Source organism: Sinocyclocheilus grahami, unplaced genomic scaffold (genome assembly GCF_001515645.1).
Source record: "Sinocyclocheilus grahami isolate Dianchi unplaced genomic scaffold, SAMN03320097.WGS_v1.1 scaffold685.1, whole genome shotgun sequence".
Lineage (NCBI taxonomy): Eukaryota > Metazoa > Chordata > Actinopteri > Cypriniformes > Cyprinidae > Sinocyclocheilus > Sinocyclocheilus grahami.
This window is the reverse complement of record NW_015505864.1, coordinates 23,905-46,261: the sequence shown is the minus strand read 5'-3', so window position 1 is coordinate 46,261 and position 22,357 is coordinate 23,905. Positions and strand designations below refer to the sequence as shown.

General features: G+C 35.8%; 3 protein-coding genes across 7 annotated transcripts in view; 1 reads left to right on the top strand and 2 right to left on the bottom strand.

Annotated features, from left to right (window-relative positions):
* Nucleotides 1-2,230, top strand: part of LOC107559436 (protein kinase C and casein kinase II substrate protein 3) — a 45,882-nt gene extending 43,652 nt beyond the window's left edge. For 4 of the 5 annotated variants that reach the window (XM_016243262.1, XM_016243260.1, XM_016243261.1 and 1 more), the window contains one exon: nucleotides 1,341-2,230. In XM_016243262.1, coding sequence (XP_016098748.1) covers nucleotides 1,341-1,456 — 116 coding nt within the window. In that variant the 3' untranslated portion in view covers nucleotides 1,457-2,230. The remainder of the gene's footprint in view (nucleotides 1-1,340) is intronic. The other variant, XM_016243264.1, reaches the window with a different exon arrangement.
* Nucleotides 2,231-3,711: 1,481 nt separating this feature from the next.
* LOC107559437 (FAS-associated death domain protein-like) lies at nucleotides 3,712-9,300 on the bottom strand. Its single transcript, XM_016243265.1, has 2 exons — nucleotides 8,770-9,300; nucleotides 3,712-4,393 (listed from the first exon to the last, which is right to left on the bottom strand). The coding sequence occupies exons 1-2, from the start codon at nucleotides 9,074-9,076 to the stop codon at nucleotides 4,122-4,124; spliced, it is 579 nt and encodes a 192-aa protein (XP_016098751.1). The 5' UTR covers nucleotides 9,077-9,300; the 3' UTR covers nucleotides 3,712-4,121.
* A 1,451-nt stretch (nucleotides 9,301-10,751) lies between these two features.
* Nucleotides 10,752-22,357, bottom strand: part of LOC107559429 (anoctamin-1-like) — a gene marked incomplete at its 5' end in the record, with an annotated part of 34,742 nt that continues 23,136 nt past the window's right edge. Inside the window, 6 exons of the mRNA XM_016243252.1 lie at nucleotides 10,752-12,424; nucleotides 13,983-14,088; nucleotides 14,198-14,382; nucleotides 14,849-14,901; nucleotides 17,749-17,901; nucleotides 19,493-19,629. Coding sequence (XP_016098738.1) covers nucleotides 12,227-12,424; nucleotides 13,983-14,088; nucleotides 14,198-14,382; nucleotides 14,849-14,901; nucleotides 17,749-17,901; nucleotides 19,493-19,629 — 832 coding nt within the window. The remainder of the gene's footprint in view (nucleotides 12,425-13,982; nucleotides 14,089-14,197; nucleotides 14,383-14,848; nucleotides 14,902-17,748; nucleotides 17,902-19,492; nucleotides 19,630-22,357) is intronic.

The window sequence follows — 22,357 nt, the reverse complement described above, 5'->3', positions numbered from 1 at the left end:
CTCTGAGAAACACGCTGATCATTTCCTGCTTTTATCCTGTCCAGTCTCAGTAAGCCTGTAGTTATTTTCATTACTGTATAAACCCTTAAATGTCCGATGGTAAAATTTTATTGAACAATTTTAAATTTTGTTTAAAAAAAAAAGAGTGCTAAATATAACACATTATAACATTATAATGTACCCCACTGTTTTTTAATATTTAATTAATATTTTGAAATGTTAATACAATTCCAAATAACTGTTTGAGTGTATTTTAAAGTGTAATTTATTCCTGTGATGGGAAAGCATCATTACACCAGTCTTCAGTGTCACATGATCCTTCAGAAATCATTTTAATATGCTCTAATTTGCTGCACAAGAAATATTTCTTATTATTATTATCAGTGTTGAAAACTGTTGTGCTGCCTAATATTTTATTTAAACGGTAATACTTTTTACATGATTGTTTGATGACTAGCAACTGTTGCATTTATATGAAATGGAAATATTTTGTAAAATTATAAACGTCTACACTGCCTAACATCTGATTAATTTAATGCATCCTTGCTGAATTAAAAAAAAATCAAACATTGAATGGTGGTAATATGCAATATGCATTATGAAATATGCAAATTCATTTTAAGATTTGTTTAAAGATTAAGTTAAACTATTAATAAAGTATGATTGCAAATGTATATAAATAAAATATAAATGTAAAAATAGTGGAAATGTGTGAGCATATAATTTAATATTGACTTCTAGCAGTTAAACAAATCTCCATTTATAATACAGTATGGTACAGAGCCATGTAATATGAAAATTATGAGAGATGCAATATGACTAAAACAAAAACGCCTGCCCATGCATCACTAAAATTAAAATCACCTTTGAAGGGGGCTGAGGCGTCATTGTCCCATGTAGGTGAATGTGATTTCAGCAAGTGCAACATGTTCCTGGATCAACATTCCAATCAACCAATCAGAATTGAGGGATAAGTTAACAGGAAATGTCCATTCTTGTTATTCAACCATCATTTCCCTCTGATTTTAGGGTTAAGTTATAGGTAGGGATAGTTTTAGGTCTATATCGTTGATCCAGGAACATGTTTATCTTGGCAAAATCACAGTGACCGTCCTATGTACAACGTTTGTTATATCTGGTTATATACACTAGTCAACATTTGAAGTGGAGCAAAACCTAAAACCAACTTTTTTTGATCCACTTCATATGTTTACTACTATGTATAGCAGGGCTGCTGCTATACTGATTTTGTGGTTATAACTGGTTTTATATTATCCCATGCATATGTCTCATTAAAAAGGAAGGCATGGTATTATGAAACACATGTTTGTGTCGTACAGGTGAAGAGTTAATGAGGCTGGGTGAGGAGGACGAGCAGGGCTGGTGTAAAGGACAGCTGGTCAGCGGAGAAATAGGCCTCTACCCTGCTAACTACGTCCAAGTCATCACATCTTGAGCAGCCACTCCGCTCTGGACGAGACCCACACCTTCCCTGTGGCAGCCGCGAGGAACTACGGCAGCTGTGTCGAATACACAGCCACGCATCTGCATGATGGATCGAATGCCCCGATACACGAGGAGATCAGAGAGGAGTGCGCGGTTCAGTGGTTCATTCTTTGTTTTCGCTGACACGCTAGAGGACTTTGAGATTAGTTAGTCCCCCTTTGTCCTTGTGCTTATTGAAAATTCAGTGCCTTTATTGTAAAATGCCAGACGTTCACGCCACGGCTATTAATGTAGCACATGGCTGAATCACTTTGTTCACAGGAAAACGTGCGAGTCGCCACTGTTGGATTTGTTGTGATAGATAATCATTAGTATTTCACATTTCAGTTACGTATGAGAATCATTTAAAGTGTTTGATCAAATCTACGCTGACTATATATATATATATATATATATATATATATATATTCAGGTTTTGCTAATCTTTCGTGAGAAGCGTGTTAGTGTGTGGATATTTTCTGTAAGATGTTAGGTTGTTCTAGTTTAACTGAACATTTCTTTGGCTGCAGTTCAGAATTGAAGGATTCTTCATTGCATATTTACCTTTATGTTTTCACAAAGATATATGGATTTATAATATACAAACTATTACTGGGCAGATTCTCTTAGACGCCCTTTGGAATCTCGAGTCTTGGATTCTAAAATCTTTTCGGTGGGGTTGTTTTACTTTTTTCATTTATCTTTTAAAAGTTTCTGTTGTCAGATGAGAGAAAGTATAAGAGAACGGGCAAAACCTCTGGAAGACGACTTGTGGTCTTGATAAGGTGCGTGTGTGAGAGTGCTCATGGGAAATATTTTCATTTCCATATGCTCTGCCTCCAATGTGCCCCACTGTGAACATGGTTTTACATGAAACTACTGTAACCGCCAATACTAATCGATGTAAAAAATACCAAATAAAAGTGAATCAGATTCTTCTTGTTGTATAGTGGCTGTGATACTGCTTAAACATGAAGTGAAGTTTTACATTAAATAATTTCATTAGTTGTTTCTAGGAGTTTTGTGGTTTGTAAGTTGAGGCCAGGACAATTTAACAACAAATGAGTCACATTCTGCCATATACTGGAGCCTTCTGGTAATTTGGTTCACCTCAGGTTTATGTGAAATTACGTTATTTATTTCTTTATTTTTATAAAGAAAACATTTTCAGTTATTTTGAAAATATCATCAGGCAGTTACTGGGTAGCTGACGTGATAGTCATGCAGTATCACAACTATCAAAAACTTTTAGATTTTTATAATTATGCATGTGATTTTTATGACCTCATATTAATAGCCCACTTCGAGAAGTATTTGAACTGCAAAAATAAATCGTTAAAAAAATAAGCTGAACTGTGATTTATCATGGAAAAAAACCATGGATGGTGATATTTATTACAAATCTTATACACTTAAAATAACAATATAATTTTTCAAAGGAGAAGACGATTGAGCTCAAACACTGCCGCATTGCAAATTTTGTTGCTTTTTAAAATTTAGGGGTTATTAACAAATTTATTGTAATGCTAGAGATTAATTAAAGATTACCATTGCTGTGCACATGCATAGATGTACACACTGACAAATCATCATAAACCTAAAAACGCTGAATGAATTATTGTCCGCTTTTGCAGTCTGGAGATTTTGGACAGTCTTGAGTTGACAGATTTCACTGAAAATCATGTGTAGGACGGACACAGATTCAAAATTTTTTATTTTTTTTTTTGGAGGAAAAAAATAACCGTGAACCTGTCCGGTCTGAGAATATCAAACATAAAATTTTCACATATTTTAGTTTTCATTTGTCTGCCAGCAACGACGTGTGCTTCTGTGCGAGTTTGTTGTGTTCAGTCGTTTAGCATATGAGGACGTTTTCGGCAAATGCATGATTCCTAGTTTTAATATTTGTTCATGATTCCTAGTTTTAATATTTGTTCAGATTTGTAAAAAAAAATGTAGTGTAATCCAAACCTTAAGTAGATTGTAGAAACCACTGGCATCAGTGGTCCCTATACCAACCTGTACAACCGGTGTTCCCAAATAATGCAATCTCCAGAAATCTTTCTGGTGGAGCTGAGACATGTCAGGGGACTCCATGCTGAAACATGTTGAACACATGCCTCTCTGTGAAGCAGTTTGAGAGTGAAAACTGAACTCTTCTGAGTAATAAGCTTGTCTTTTTGTGATTTAGCGTTTCTATACTATGAAGTATAGAATAAGAAAAAGTTATGGCTCAAAATGTGCTTTATCAAACAGTTAATCAATGATAATCACATATCACTGTCCCTTTATTCCTTTGTAAGTATCATACATCCTTAGACAAACAGAAGAATAGTGTTGTTTTAGGAGTATGTTCAGTAAAATCTGAAAAATCCTTGTTTTGCAAAGGCAAAGGTGACTGAGAACAATACGTATAGGACACTTATTCAGTATATTTCATTTTCATGCCCTGCATTATCATCACAAATGTAAAATATATTATCTAACATTTCCTCCAATCAATATTTAACAAGGCTGTGTACAATTAATTCCGAAAGATCTGTAAACAATTTAATTCAGTTCATTTGCTCTTCAAAAAGAAATTCACATTATTAATCCCAGAGTTCTGTCGTTTTATAATAGAACGGTGGTGATTTTCAATGTGCACCGAGCTCTTTCTCCACAAGATCAGCAGTGAGGTTCTGTCTGCAGTCCCGCAGAGCTTTGAGGAGATCCTCCACTCTGGCATCTTCTCTCCTCATCTTCATCCACTGTCTGATGAGCTCCCTCACCTGCTCCTCCAGGTCCCGGCTGTGCTTCTCCTGTATGCCATCCAGCTGAGTGTCCTGAAGTCCAAGCTTTCTTCCAACTTGACGCCACTTTCTACCCAAACGTTCAACAATTACTTCAGTTGCAATGTTTATTTTTTCTAAAACAAAGAAAAGAGAGCGAGATGGAAAGCATTTGAATTTGATTAGAATCTGAATAAAACTCTTGTAGAATGAAAACCTTTGAGTGGTTCTTTGCAGGGCAGATTTGGATTGTTTAGTCACTGCATTTGGACACTAAAGCAACAATGTATGGAGTTCACTGCATAAGAAAACCAAGCAGCATTGCAAACAAATGATACAAGACCTTTTCTCAGAACTAGCTTCGCTGTAGTTCATCTTTCTTTAAAATAAATGCCACTTTGGTTTCATATTGTGTTACTGAATGTGATGACGTGTATACTTTGTACTAGTGATCGACCGATATTGTTTTTTTTGACAGCCGAAGCCGATATCTTGGAAAGCAGGGTGGCCGATATAATTTTATTTATTTTAATTCATATTTAAGAAATCATTTGAAAATGGATTAAAAATAAATGTGTTAAATAAACATACTTTAGGTGACAAAGTATTTTTCACAAATAAATAAATATTTAATAAAAAATATAATTAAAAAGTAAACACTGTAACCAACAGGGCACTCAGTATTCTGGGAAGTTTGTGTTGGGATTTGGGAATCATATTTTTTCAAATAAAGCCAAGGTAACACTTATTTTACATACAGCACACAGTGAAAATTACAAATATGGCAGTGGGCAAATGCATAAAGCGCAGCATAATTAGAAATCATGAGTTTTAAGTTTGTTGATCGCGTGTCTCCAGTGAAGCTAAACTTTCCTCCTGTTTGCATTTAATTCGCACGGACCGACCGTCACGCAGAGAACACGCGATCATGCAGAATACAAATGCACACTTCACAAGATCTCACAGCTGGATCCGACTAAGTTTGAAAGGTTTGAAAAATTAAATGTTCATTAGTCATTCAAAGATTTGTTTAAATGATATAAATGCATATTTGCTGAATGCTGACGGCAAACAAGAAAGTATTATAATGTTTTCCTTTCTATTACTAATAATATAAAAGCAATCGTTATGATACTTTTGTATACATTTTAATTCCTTTGTTTAACCGTTCTATCTGATTATTGACAACAGCGAAGAGCGAACAAGAGGGAGAATGAGAGCACTATGTGCTCAGGTGCTGCCGTTCTCAGCACCGTCAAAATAAATGTCCCGCCACGAATGCATCGGCCAAACAGGAAAACTTATCAGCCGATTCCGATATTTAAAAAAAATGCCAAATATCGGCCGTTATATCGGCCTTGGCGATATATCGGTTGACCACTATTTTGTACTACTGTAAGGTTACATTTACAAGGGAATGTTATACTAAATTTGGAAAACGTTTTTGAAAAGTTTCGCATACAGACGACGACACTGTTAAAACGATCCTCGTTCACACGGATGCACAAAAACAACCAAAACCACTGTATTATGCATGCCAGGCCAGTAGCTGGCGATGTCACTTTGTAAAGAAACACTCCACACCGGCACACATACCTATATAGACTGATCTCGTAACACGCACTTTTTTTGGTAGTTTACATGGAGACAATAACAGTATCATTTTCCAAAACTTGCACTTTTCATAGGTTTGCGTTTTCCAGTCCCCCAAAATGCAGAAGTCGTTTAAATGACGGACCAAAGCACATGCGTTTTCTGGTTTTAGTTGAAAACGGTGTTGTGTAAGCACCCCCTGGCCTGAGATTCTAGATACTTTTTTGGGGAAATACTTATCAACATAATCAGCATTATTTGACCGCTATGACATCAAAGGCTGATTACTATGTGCATCACAAAAAATAAAAATGTCTTACCTCCTATGTTTGTTACATTTTTCACAATACAGTTTTTACATTTTTAAATAATTTAGTGATTTGTGGGTAAAATTATTTCATTTAACTAGTTTTGTGTACATCTTTAACCCTGTAATGTCTGACATATGACAAAAAAATTAAAAAAAATTTGGTACAAAATATGAAAAAAAAAAAAAAAAAAAAAGTATCATTTTCCAAAACTTGCACTTTTCATAGGTTTGCGTTTTCCAGTCCCCCAAAATGCAGAAGTCGTTTAAATGACGGACCAAAGCACATGCGTTTTCTGGTTTTAGTTGAAAACGGTGTTGTGTAAGCACCCCCTGGCCTGAGATTCTAGATACTTTTTTGGGGAAATACTTATCAACATAATCAGCATTATTTGACCGCTATGACATCAAAGGCTGATTACTATGTGCATCACAAAAAATAAAAATGTCTTACCTCCTATGTTTGTTACATTTTTCACAATACAGTTTTTAAATTTTTAAATAATTTAGTGATTTGTGGGTAAAATTATTTCATTTAACTAGTTTTGTGTACATCTTTAACCCTGTAATGTCTGACATATGACAAAAAAATAAAAAAAAATTTGGTACAAAATATGAAAAAAAATTAAAAAAAAATACGTAACAACAATATGCTATTTGGTGTAGATGTTGTTATTCATAGGGCCAAAAAGTAAGACAAAATTCTCATAGATTCTAATGTAAATCTAATTTTTATTTTTTGATTTTTAGATTCTATTTTTTTATAGAATTTATATTCTATATTCTAAGTATATAGAATATAAATGCTATATACTTTTATAGAATTACTTTCTATAAAAGTATACCAGACTACTTGCATAAAATGCATATAAATATCAGTTGTCACTCTGGATCTCCCAATGATATGTCTTAGTAAGATGATATTTAAATGCTTATTTTTATGATCAAAGCTCTGTAGTTTTTATTGTGGGGGCAAAATATATAATGCAATGCAATATAATAATGATTAGCCTAAGTTATGTACAAAAAAAAACCTCAAAAGCGTCTTGTTTCATTTTTGATACTTACATTTTAAAGGGGTTATATGACGCAATTTCAATTTTTCCTTTCTCTTTGGAGTGTTTCAAGCTCTTGGTGCATAAAGAAGATCTGTAAAGTTGCAAAGACTAAAGTCTCAAATTCAAAGAGATATTCTTTATAAAAGTTAAGAGTTAACCACACCTACCTAAAACGGCTCGTTCTAACACGCCCCCACATGTCTACATCACTATGTGGGAAGATTTGCATAACGCCGCCCAAATGTTCACGCAAAGAAAGAAGGCGTAACTTTTTGTTGTTTGTCATTTCTCCGATCACAAATGCAGGCATGGTTTTATGTTTACGTGACAGTAGAAGTCATTATAATCCATAATTATGTCTCCACTGGATGCAACAAATACCTCGTTTATAATGGGTTTTAATGTTTTTGTCTCGTCGCTCCGACCGGGACACGGCATCACAATATGGTGAGGGGCGTAACATTTCCGTCTCACGCTTGAGGTATTCGGCCAATCACAACGCATTGGATAGCTGGCCAATCACAGCACACCTCGCTTTTCAGACCGATGAGCTTTGTAAAAATCGACACGTTTCAGAAAGGCGGGGCATAGAGGAGAAACAATAATGTACAGTATGTGGAAAATAATGTGTTTTTTGAACCTTAAACCGCATAAACACATTTCATTACACCAAATACACAAAATAATGTTCTTTTTAGCAGCATCATATGACCCCTTTAACATGTTTTTTTTTTTTAAATGTTTGTTTCGATAAGTAAACCAGCTTCAGTCCAATAAATATTCACCTTAATAACAATATAACTCAGATTTATATAACTTAACATTTTACAGCAAAAAGACCTCGACCTAAAGGCCTTTTACTTACTAAACAAGTATATACTATCAATCAGCCGACAGAAGCATGTAGTAGACTGTGTACAACAGGTTTTTCAACACAGTTATGATTAGCTGCGTTAATAGTTTAAAGGCCTTAGAAATTTGTACCGGCATATGAAACAGGCTTAATAGTATTATTATTATTATGAGACCATAAATTATAATTAACACCATAATTAGAATCAAGAGAGAAAAAAATAAGCAATTTGTTACCATTTATGTAATAGAAGAATGGAACATTTTGGGATAGTAAGTAAGTATCTAATGAGTATAACAAACAAATATTAGTGAAAAAAGATACAAGTCAGGATACTATTGTATTACAGGACAGTGCTTTAAAAAGTACTACTAAAATACAAGTTCGTGTAAAGGAATAAATGTTAAACCGGCTTGTTAGCTTGCATTTCACATGATATTAGTGATAAGACGAAAGAGCCAGCTCTACGGAGTAAACATCGCCTCAGAGACACAGCGGTACAAAACCACAGAATACATTTGGTCAAAACCATAGGAACTATACCTCAACCTGCCCCAAGTCATCGTTTCACTTACAAATAAGAGACATTTCGAGTGTGGAGCAAAAATATCGATATGCAGCTGTCTTATGATCCACTTTTTGCTGTCAGTGAACAGCCTCAGTGTGACACGAAACGCAAGAGTTCAGTAAAAGCATACAAACCTCGCTCTTTTGCGTCTGGTAACGTTACATCGGGAGGGCTTCCCGTCGCTCCTCTCTCATACTCCTCGATTATGTTCAGAAGAACTGTCTGGCCGATCTGGCGGAGATGTTTTCGCAGAAGCTCGGTGTCATCAGCTGCAACTGCGGCTCTTTCGATCAAGCACTCGAAAAGATCGATCCCCTTATTGACTTTCTCAAGCTTTTTCTTCCCGACTTCTGGGCACAGAAACTTTAGACTTCTCACATTGTCTTCAGTAAGTTTATCAGAGATCGCTAGTAACATGGTTCTAAATCTGCGGTTATCCATGATGTGTTTGAATGCTAACACGAGTACAGCACTACCGCAGCTTTCGCTTTCAGCTCTGGCTCTCACACGTTAGCAGAGCATCGTGAAAACCCCCTCCCTTGTGTCCTACAACTAACCCAGCTCCACTGCGTTGGTGGGTCAGCTAGAAACCAATAATGACACCCGCAGTGTTGCCAGCTAACTTTCAGGGGAAGTTGCTAAAGGAAGATCGATTTGTTGCCGAAAGTTGCTAAATGACGCTGTGATGTCATTGCGTGATGACGTCATTACGTAATCACGACGCAAAATTGTGTCACTACATTCAAAAAATATATATTTGTATATGTTCATTTGGATTTGTTCGTAAAATAATATAAATGCATAATGTAATGTTAAAACATAAATAACTTTTTGTATATACAACATTGAATTATTGAACACTTACACAGTTTTGAACGATTACAAGTTGTTTTTATTAGCTAGTGAACTAGTAAAACTACGCATTCGGAACAATTATAGTTTTAAGCTGTGTATTAGTAATCAGTATGCTACACTCTTAAGAAAATGATTCACAGGTATTTACCTGCATTTTAAATTACGCATTGTATTTTGTGTTTCGGGTCACACAATGGATGATGGATAACGTCCTGGAAAATTATTAGTACCTTTTCCATTTTTTTTTAGATATTTTTCTTACAGTGTACTAACTGATCAACAATCACAGGTACAAGCTACTAACGAGGTGTATCATAAATTAACAATTATTCAATTATTATTATCAAATTGAACAATTGCAAATAGCAGTAACTTAATTCACGTGATGTGTGCACTGCTAGGCATCTTTGGTTTCCTCTTTTTGTGAAATTTAGATGGAAAATGTGTGCCTTTTTATTGTTTGAGCCACTTATCAAAAGTTGCTAAAAGTAGCCAAATACAATTTATAAAATAGCTCAATTTGTTGCTAGGGTAGTGTGAAAAGTTGCTAAATTTAGCAACAAAATTGCTAAGTTGGCAACACTGGACACCCGCCAACAACTTGTCGTAATAATGAATCGACGGGTTCCTTACTAGCGGGGTCCGAGTCGATTGTTTGTAATGTTCTCAGTTCACGAATCAGGTCTGATTCTGATTCATTCGTGAACCGGACTGAACGAGTCTGAGAGCGGTTCTCGAGTCAAAAACTCTCGGATTTGTTAACGTTAGAGGTTCAAAGTTCTAAAAGTAGTACCAAAATGATTGTAAGAATTCAGAACTAAACCGCCTTTTATTCGTATTTTCTGAAAACTAATGATTTGAGCTGTTGAACAAGTTCATTTGGACTGAGCCGGGGAAAAATAACGTAATAGCCGAACAGCAGGAACACTGGACAGTGCTATGATTGTATGACCAACACACATACGAAACTGAGGTGTTTTTTTAAGAAGTAGCTTTAAAACACACGCGCATTTTTTTCCCAGAGATGTAAATGATTCAACTGATGACTGATTCAAAAGAATCGATTCGCAAAATGAATCGAATTTCGCGACACTGAGGGAGGGAACTGAAATTACCTACTTCCTATTATATCGCTCCTCCTTCTTTATTTAACCCAAAGGGGAGCACTCTGTGGACACAAGCAGCAAATATGAATTCAGTGAGTTTCATCTCCAAACAACAGGTGATTGGTCTACAAGAGTCAATAAATGTAGGCTATACATACCAAATGTATGACATATTTATTTTAGAAACATAATTCAAAAGCCAAAGTACAGTCATAACCTCCCATTAGCAGTTTGAGACACTGAAACGCCACAATGACAAGACATTTAAAGGTTTCTTTCACAGAGCTAAACAGTATGTGGATGACGTAACAGTCTAAAAATGGGTTTACATTGTAGCCTACATTTATAGTAGAACTAAGGCCTTTTGGGGCGTGCATGTATATATATAAAAAAAGAAAAAAATTGAGGAAATACAGTTTTGTGTAATAATTACAGTTTATCAAAAAAAAAGGGGGAAAGAAAAAAAAACATTGCCATATGTCTAAACAGTATATCTTAAGACTGAAATCATATATTTTATGTTAATATTATATTAATTTGAATTAAAACCACTCTTTTATTTGTCACGATTTCTATGAATGGAAGACACATGCAACATACCAAGATATAGCCTATTGTTTCCATCATCGTTGGAACATCACAAATCAAGACGAGAGAGAAAACATTCAGATAAACAGACACAAATCTCTGTCCATATGACATTTTCATGAATATTAAGGCCTCTTGAACGTCATGGGTTTATATACAGAGTACCCTTTCTCAGCACAGCTTGATAGCATTTTCAGACGCACTACCTAAAAACCAAGCACTTGCATTCTGCCAAAAATCCCCGAGATCAACCTACATCCTGTAAAAAGCACTCCACCGCATATAACAGAAATTCTAGAATACTAAAAAAAAGACCAAGATTGAGGATTGTAGTTATTTGGATTAATTTGCAGTGTTTTATGTCTATATTTGATATATAGACAGCTAAAGGCTAAACAGACACAATCATTACCATGATAGAACAGAACTACTTAGTGCCTAAAAAGGAAACGGCATGATATTGATAGCTGCTAATTCACTTGACCAGAAATATTCTGAATTAAATGTCTAATATTAAATCATTTAAAAAGCACTTTAAACGAGTTGGTTCAGATCAATCCTATCCATATCGAAAACATAAATGTTACATTTTCATGTTAAAATTCATATAAAAGCATTGTAGTTCCAAATAAAATGCTCATTAGCTGTCTATTAATGCTAAAGCAGCGATGCTTCACAAAACTACATACAATATTCATCAGTCAACAGATAAAACGATACAAACCCTACAGCTCTCTTTCCAAACACACCTGCCTCCAGAAATTGCATATAGCTGATAGAAAAAGATCCAAGAGAGTGCTTAATTCAGTAACAGACAAAAGAAAAAAAGAAATATTTTTTCTGGTATACCAATGAGGCGGCAGTCAGTTAACAATCTTTGCAACATTATTGATCCTTACAGCAGTGGTCCTCCAGGACAGGCCAGTCCTCTACAGGCTTTCTGTTCTGTTTGAGCAGGAGACAGAGCTGAGTGAGGAACAGGCCCTGGAATGGACCGTGTTACTGCTTCCCTCGCAGCACTGGGATCAGAGCGAGCGCTGGGCTAAGCTTGTGAGCTGGGATGCGAGCAGAGCGGCTGGGGGCTTGGGTCACCGATGGTATTCCTGTATTTCTTGCCCCGTTCTTCTTTCATGAACAACTCAACGACGAGGTTCCTCTCCTTGTGTATCTGAATGCTGATGTCCTTGGGAATGTCTGGGATCAGCCAATCCACAAAGTCGCTCATCAGCATTACCACATTCTGTACAGAGAGACAGGAGAGAAGTGACATTTGTGTTAAAGTGACTCTCATGGAAAATTATTAAAAATAGAAGAAAGAAAAAAACAGGGAAATTAAAATTAAAACAATTTAAGTAAAAACCAATGCCTTCAATTTTGTTCAGTTATTTATATTTTGATAATTACATCATCACAATTAGGTATATTTACTGTAATCAGAAAAAAATAATACTATTACATTGTAAAGTGCCTTTGTAAGTATATCAAGGTCAAGATGTTATTGCTGTTAAAACAACTAAAACTATTCAACTTCACTTAAAGGGGTCATATGATGCGATTTCAACTTTTCTTTTCTCTTTGGAGTGTTACAAGCTGTTCGTGAATAGATAAGATCCCTAAAGTTGCAAAGACTAAAGTCTCAAATCCAAAGAGATATTCTTTATCAAAGTTAAGAGTCAACCACGCCTACCTAAAACGCCTCGTTTAAACACGCCCCCACATGTCTACGTCACTATGTGGGAAGATTTGCATAACGCCGCACAAATGTTCACGCAAAGAAAGAAAGTACTTTGATTCTGGCTGTAGTATTGTTGCCGCCATGTCGTGAAGTCGCTGTGTGTTTCGTTGTGAAAGCCAAACTACTTTGTTTGATCTTCCACAAGAGGACACACCTAGAAATCAGTGGTTAAGTTATATTTACAACACTGTTCCAGAACAGTTCAAACCAAATAAACACGGCATCACAGTATGGTAAGTGGCGTAACATTTCTGTCACACGCTTGAGGTATTCAGCCAATCACAATGCACTGGATAGCTGGCCAATCAGAACACACCTCGCTTTTCAGACCGATGAGCTTTGTAAAAATCAACACGTTTCAGAAAGGCGGGGCATAGAGGAGAAACAATAATGTACAGTATGTGGAAAATAATGTGTTTTTTTTACCTTAAACCGCATAAACACAGTTCATTACACCAAATACACAAAATAATGTTAATTTTTAGCAACGTCATATGACCCCTTTAAAAGAAATGTTGCTTGGGCAAATAACTGAAAAAAAAAAAAAAGTTTCAGTGAAATTACCGAAATTTCAATTAAAAGATAAATAGAAATATTAAAAAAAACAACTAATAAAAATGACAAAAGCACAAAATTATATACGTATATGTGTGTGTGTGTTTGTCATCTTTAGTAATATATTTATATATTAATATAATAACAAACATATAATATAATACATTAGTATAGTATAGATGTATGCTAATCATGGTAGTAGTTAAAATTAATTTATACCAATTTTAATAATGGTCACAAATGATTAAAATAGGCATCTGGACACGATGCTGTTTTGGTGTATTACTGTAATAATGTGAGAATTACGATTTAGGAGCATTTTAATAACTGAAATTAAATTAAATTTTCTTTTTTCTAATTAAACAACAGCAACAACAAATGGTGATTATTATTATTATTATTATTATTATTATAGTTGAAATGATGACCTGGAAATTTCTTTGTAAAATTCATCATTGATCAAAAATTTTAAAAAAGTTGATATTTTATTAATTAGGTTTTGACCGACCTGAAAGACAATGACAAAAGCTAATCGAGCCGCCAGAATGGCCCAGAATTCTCTTGAGAACTCATATGGCGTGGCAGACCATGGAGGGTCCCTGTAATCTTTATATCTGTGGATAATGTAAACATTATGATTATAATACACAGTCATACACCACATTAGAAAAATCAGCCAGACGCACAAAAGAAAGACTCTTTAGTGCAAATCAAACCAAGTACCTGCAAACCTCCACTTTGTATCCCAGGTGCATTGGCTTCATGGGCTCTGTGCCAGGCTGGAAGTGACTAACATTGAAGTATGAAAGGGTGTGATTGACAAAGCCATGAAGAGTCCCGTCTGCACTGTACATGTGCTGATAGACCAGGCGTGGGATGAAGTCAGAGGTGAATGAGATCACAAACGCCTGGAGAGTGACACAGGAGGATCAGCCTTCGCCAAACCTTGCTAATGAGTTTCTATGCATTTGTTTGCTCGGGTGTTCTGGGTGTTTGCTAACTGGCCCTGTGTTTCTATCATATTCTGGTTCCTAATAATGGCTTGAGTTCAATGGCTATGGGATTTCTTTCACCTGTTTTATCATCCACCAGCTGAAAATCATCAGTCAGATCGCTTAGAAAAGTCATAGCACACCTCTTGCTCAATAGGTGGGATGATTCATTTATGTTCGCAGCATACATTTTACAGAATGAGTAGGACTTATATTGAAGGAGAAAAACAAATGCCACTAATAATTACTAATACTAATAATGGCACTCATAATATCAATGTTGAGAAATACAACTTCATAGAATATACAAAGCAGGTACATCACAGTACAACAGGTACAGCTCTTATTTGTTTCAGAACAAACACATAGAATTTAAACCTACATTAACAATGACGGCCACTTTACTGATTCCTCTGAGAAGAGTGTACCAGATTCCTGGAGACAAAGAAACCGAAACAAAGACAAGAGACATTAGATTACACATGATGTGATTTTTAAATGTTGCTATATTTACAGTGACTAAACACTGCTGTGTTACACTGAACGTCAATTCATAATAGTCATGAAAATAAGTAAATAAATAAATAAAAATACAATTTATTTTCTTCTGGAAAAAAGAAATCTTAATAAATATAATAATACTCTTAAATCAAAATATAAGACAAAATTATATTTCAATGTTTTATTTCAATATTTTTCTTTTGATTTCACCATGTTCTTGACAGGAGATTCAGCAATAAAGGCACTTATCACCATATATTACCACTAGGTGGTGATAAATGCTTGTCATTTTATAGATTTTTCAGAGTATTGCAATGAAAACATGCATCTGCCCTCTTCTCTTCCTCAAAATTAAGACAATTTTAAATGTTTGTGTATACATAGACAAAGACCTTCAGGCTTGGCTACAAGATCGCTTCTCGGCCTTTTGGCTAAGAGCAAGTGTAGTCTGGAGCCAGGGAGTCTGGAGTCTGGCTCCGTCCACTCCATGCATTTTTTGGGGGGAAGTCATGGCCTAATGGTCAGAGAGTCGGACTCGTAACCCAAAGGTTGCGGGTTCGAGTCTCGTACCGGCAGGGATTGTAGGTGGGGGGGAGTGAATGTACAGCGCTCTCTCCCACCTTCAATACCACGACTGAGGAGCCCTTAAGCAAGGCACCGAACCCCCAACTGCTCCCCGGGCGCCGCAGCATAAATGGCTGCCCACTGCTCCGGGTGTGTGTTCACGGTGTGTGTGTGTTCACTGCTGTGTGTGTGTGCACTTTGGATGGGATAAATGCAGAGCACTAATTCCTAGTATGGGTCACCATACTTGGCCACATTTCACTTTCACTAAATTGACCCACTTCCTAAGTAAGCGAATTAACATTTCCATTCTTGACCAGAAAATTAAGACAGTTTATTTTACCACATGTTGACCTACACTAACCCCCAGAGCAGGCCATGCTGTCACAACACAAGGCATGTTGGCATAATGAATAAATACATACGCATCAAGAATTTGCTAGCAGTGATGTATAACTTATGGGGCAAATCGTTACATTGACAGCTTGCCCCGATATCAATATGGGTTATCAATATGCATTGACCTGACATGATCAAACGTTCAGTTAAAATCTACCTTTATACTGTAGTTGATTTTTGCCTAAATGTTTGTCAGTGTTACCGTGTTACTGTATGCATTAGCTATTATAAAAATATGATATTGTTGTTGATGTTAGAATTTTAGTTGTTTTAACAAATGGGTTTAAACACAGATAGCCACCTACAGTCAATACATGCCCTGTCTCCTCCAAAGATGAGCAGATGACCAGAAATAACCATTTCAAGAATCTTTCAGAGCCAATATTTCCTGGTGACACAATACATTATTTTGGAAATACGTTATGCAAGAAATCACTTTAGAGTGACATCAGGCCTTTGCATCTGAAAGGCCAAATCAGTAACAGAAAGGAACCTTTCCATTAAAGTGTCCAATTTTACCTCTTAATTTGATTTCCAGGGGCTTTTTTTACCTTTATAAGGGCAACTTGTTTTCTAACCACATTAAACATATTTGTCAACTTTTATATAAAATTCTTAAATGTAATCAATAAATTTAGTTAGAATATCATTAAACTATGGCTGTTACCATTTAAATTAAATCATCTGTCTTAGCACGGCAGAAGAGGCACAGAACATGCCGTAAATGCACAAATAATATTGTGAGATTAATGTTTGAAATATATAATTGTGAATAAAATGAAACAATACTTTACATTTTCTTTAACACTACTGTAAGACTGCCATTTGGTGTCACTAAAGAATCTTAATGAGTGAATCATTGAATCATACATTCAAGCCATCCGTTCAAAATTACTGATTTGTTCAGGTACAAAGCAAGTGAATGGGTCTTTATGAAGGAGTCATTGAATCATTCACTTAACTAAATGCAAAAACACGGCTTCATTTAGTAACGAAATGCTTGAAAAATGTAGTTGCTTGTGGAGATACGCAACGTTTCTGCTGTGGCTTTGTTTGTAACTACTTTTGTTGAAATATCACTTCATATTAACGAAAAAGACAATCTTTATTCAGCTTCTGTATAAAATGAATGCCACTTTTGTAATTGTGATAATATTTGGAAAAACGGGTCACTTGCTTGTGTGATGTTGCTTAAATATATAACAGGATATAAAAAAAGTTTCTATTAAAAAATCCTATAAAACTTACACAAGGCCTTTTTTTCTTACATATCCTAAATTTCAGAGTATATATAATCTGTAGTTAGTAACGAAATGCTTGAAAAATGTAGTTGCTTGTGGAGATACGCAACGTTTCTGCTGTGGCTTTGTTTGTAACTACTTTTGTTGAAATATCACTTCATATTAACGAAAAAGACAATCTTTATTCAGCTTCTGTATAAAATGAATGCCACTTTTGTAATTGTGATAATATTTGGAAAAACGGGTCACTTGCTTGTGTGATGTTGCTTAAATATATAACAGGATATAAAAAAAGTTTCTATTAAAAAATCCTATAAAACTTACTTTTTTTTTTCTTACATATCCTAAATTTCAGAGTATATATAATCTGTAGTGTCTTATTATGTACATTTACATTTATACATTTGGCAGAAACTTTTATCCAAAATGACTTACTTTGCATTCAACTTGTACATTTTACCAGTTCATGCTTTCCCTTGTTTGAGCTACAGGAATGCTATACTTATGTGAATAAACATTGCATCTCATCTCAATAAAGATCATTTAATGTGCTGAAAATCAGTGTTTAGATACCGACCAATGTCCTTTGCTCTTACAGCAATCGGCCTTCTCAGCTCCGTGACAAACTTTTTGGCATCAAGACGGATCTCAATGACGTTGTTCAGTAGAGCAAAAAGGGGAGCCAGCGGAAAGGAGGCCACAAACAAGGTCACCATCCCAAACTGAATGACTAGACAAGAAAAAGAAACAAAAACACAAAACAATCTTCCATCGAAGGTTCCACTGAAGCACAACTCGCAGAATTACTGAGAACATCTTATCACATCAAATACATCAGACGTTGGTATGCTGGGAAACTTGGTCTTAAATAGGTCATATGACATTGCTAAAAAGAACTTTATTTTGTGTATTTGGTGTAATGCAATGCGTTTACGCAGTTTAAAAAAAACATTATTTTCCACATACAGTACATTATTGTTGCTCCTCTCTCTGCCCCGTCTTTTTCTGAAACACGTCAATTTTTACAAAGCTCATCGTTCAGAAAAGCGCGGTGTGCTCTGATTGGCCAGCTATCCAGTGCACTGTGATTGGCCGAAAAATCTTCCCCCGCGGTGACGTAGATTTGTGGGGGTGTGTTTGAATGAGGAAGGCGTGGATGAGTCTTCATTTTTAAAAAGAATATCTCATTGGGTTTGAGACTGTAATCTTTGCAACTTTACGGATCTTATATATGCACAAACAGCTTGTAACAGTCCAAAGACAACGGAAAACATGAAATCACGTCATATGATAAAAGTATGACCACGCCTACCTAAAACGCCTTGTTTAAACACGCCCCCACAAGTCTACATCACTTTGTGGGAAGATTTGCATAACACCGCCCAAATGTTGCGCATGCTGACCCTATACAGTCTATGATACTGACCAATAATGCTGACTCACAGCCTGTAAGTACGTTTTCATATTTAAAGAATTTGCCACTGATGATTCAAACGCGAGTTTTGAGCAGTGTAGAGTAGCGCTTGTTGTTTGTCATTTCTCCGATCACATTTCATTACACCAAATACACAAAATAATGTTATTATTTAGCAACGTCATATGACCCCTTTAAGACATTAAAAATCTAATCGCCTACAGAGTAATTCACAAAAATGTAAATCCTTCTTGGTCCTTCCTGGATTGTCTTTTTTATGTGATTTTGAGCTGATGCTCCGGAATGTTACTAGTTTAGGGTCTCAGGAGGAGATTGGGTAGTGCCACACTCAGAGATGGAAGAATGGGACAGGAGAAACAGAGAGAGAGAGATAGAAGGATAGAAGATATAGATGGAGGATGGTAGATGAGGGGGTGGGATGTTATTAATGAATTCAAGCCAGAACCAAAGCTCATAATCTCACGCTGCTCTGCCAGCCCCCCTTTGGACTCATAATGCCTCTCTCTTAGCAGAAGTCCATCCCACGCTATAGCTGAGATGAGAGGAGAGGAGGAGCACTGCAGATCCTTCACAGAACGGACGTGCGTTTACCCTGTTTACTGTGCACGCCGTCTAGGGGCTTGAATTACTCTCATATAACAGTGCTTTGAACAGATGAGGTGTATAAATCTGTCTACTTGTGTTTAAACATTTCAATTAGCGGTTGTGGACAGTGTGAATTTAATCACTCATAATCGGAAATTGTAATTACAATACATTTTTAATGATGTCGTGTTCCTACAAGAGTGCGGAAAACAGCCAGCAGGACCAGGAGAGAATACAAACAAATGTTTCTACGTCTGTATGTGTGTGTGTGTGTGTGGGCGCGAAGTGTGTAGTGACTCACTCATTTCCATGTACTCTGGGTTGAGTCCGACAAAGGGCCCAAGGAAGTGGTCCTTCTCGTGACGATGAAGCGTTTTGTTCAGCTCTTCCTGATGCTTTTTGTCTATCTTGCGTTGTCGGAGCATTTTCTTCAGTTTCCTGTGGCACAGATACATTAATAATCACTGTGGATTTTGCATATAACTAACTTAGTGAACTGAAGCATGATGTGCTCATGTACATCCGAACAGCCATGATTCACAGTGTTGCTGTGAACCACCCATCCGTGTTTGTTTACTCAATATTTTGGTTAATTGGATTTACCTAAATTGGATATCTGTATTTTTTTGCCCTGTTTACAACATACACTGTATTACATACACACACACACACACTCTCTCTCTCTCTACTTAATGAGAGCATAACTACACCTAAAACTACATGTAAACTATAATGATTAGATATTTGAAAAAAAATGCTTCTTAAACCCTTTTAGAGCAATCAGAGAAACAATCATTTCAACCGAGCAGCAAGTTGATTAAAAACAATGCAGAATGAAGTTAAATAAAGGAATGGTTGACCCAAAAACAAAAATTCTGTCACCATTTACTCATACGTTTAAGAATGTTGGTGACCATATAGTTTTGGAAAATTCTTCAAAATATTCAAAACTCACACAGTTTTGAAACAACATAAGGGTGAGTAAATTCATTATTGAAAATGACAAATTTTTTATTTATCAATGCATATATATTTACATTTATATGCATTGATATAATGATATAGTTAGTAACCATCAGCAATAATTTCTTAAATATTTGTACTTTGGCTAAATACGGTGACTGAGAAGGGACATGTCAAGCTCACAAACTCATGGGAATGAAATAGAGCTTTCACAACACTGATTAATTCCTCAATGAAACAACCACTAATTATGTGTTTATAATTATACTTAATAATATAAACTATTAATGGCTAGCTTAAAATATTAAAGCCCACTATGTTAAATTCTCATAACATTTCTGTGTGTCTACAGAGATCATATGGAATCAAAGATAAAATAGATAATAAGGAATGTTAATTGGGTAAAGAGATCCATAAGATGAAGCAGAAAATAAAATAAATAAATTACACAAATATTACACAAAATAAGACACACATCAGTGAGCGGATTTAAAAACTTTGGGATGTGATGAATATTTTGTATTGTTGTACATGTATTCTTTTAACATATATTAAATAATTTGAACCTCACGTCACAGGCACAATATACAGTAGCCTATCTATCTCATGACATCCCGGTGACCAATATTTTAATATAAAAATGAAATCATTGTTTGGCCAGCTAAGATTTTGCTATAGAAATTTTTGGGTAGTGCAGCACACCATGAGTTGGTTTTGGGATCTGAAGGAGCACTTGGACCCGGAAACTGAGACATGTGACCTCAGACTCTTCTGCACATTGGATTCTGCACATTTTCCCCAAAAATCAGGAAATGTGGAAAAACTTTGGAGATTCTGTTTGGATCTGCTCATGCATTTCTTTTACCATGTAATACCTTCAGAGGCATTTGCCTGAGATGTGCTTACAATCCAGTATATTTGCATTTGTCCAAGAGAAACATAATATGTATTTGCAAGCAAGACACAAAAAAAGGTCAGCAAACTCTTTTCATGAAGAAAAAAAAAAGGCTCATACAATGCTCTCGTCAAAGTACAATAATTCCCTAAAGCAATCATCTAGAAATGTACACCACACCTATAATGGATAGTGGGAATTTATCAGATTTCCTTCATCTACACATGTGTTTGCTACTCACGGAACGCCTATCTCAAACAGGTTATTCTGGATGAGCTGTTTGCCAAGCATGGTGATGCAGAGCTGAATGCACAATTCCATCAAACAGCCGGCATGGGCGCACTGCAGGGTGAAACAGAGAGAGATTTCACTCAGTTACTATGGAGTTGACTGGCTACACACCTCCGAAAGTGTTAGTCATCAAGAGTGAGGTAACTAGGACAATCTGCCAAGTTATTTTTCATATGATGATGTGGGTACAAGACTCCAAGAATATCGTGTGGTTAAGAATAGATTTTGCTTATACATATACACGTGTACACCAGTTGGTCAATGAGATTCGTCATTTATCTTTGTGAAATCAATTTTATGGCTTATACTCTTGAATATAGCACCAACCACCAATGACACACACTTAAAAGGAGGAAGCTGAATGCTAGATATGTACCTCTTCCATTCGGTAAGACCCCATAACGTAGAGATATTTGCCAGGACGTCCAATGATTCTGGAGGCATTGGATAGAAGAAGGTCAATAGCTGTGTTTACCAGCCGCTGCACAAATGCAAGTGAAAAAATTCACAAAATAGACATTACAGTCAAAGCGGGGTGGGGGTAGCTCTTTTCCACAACCTAGTGAGCGATATTATATTGGTCAGAAGCATACTGTATGTCACATGTATGTTGTGCTTTTAATGCTAATGTTTTAGTGTCTCCACCCAGCTTCTTCACAGTCTACTCAGCAGGACTTCCTTGGTCAATCAGGTAGACCAGCATTTTTGGCCAGTGAACAATCAGGATCCAAGCCAGTACTATTATGCATGAACCAGCATGGAGGGGCACAGAAATGTATGCTGGTCTCAGCTGGTGTTTATGGAAGCTTGCTTCCACCATGGGTTACAAAAACAAAAACAAAAAAACAAGCTAATTGCAACTTTTTATCTAATAATTCTGACTTTTCTTGCAATTCTGAGTTTATATCTCATAATTCTGACTTTTTTTCTCAGCATTGCTAGATATAAGCTTGCAAATGCAAATGCAAATACAAAAAAAAACAAGTCAGTTCACATTTACTTTTTTAATTTTTTATT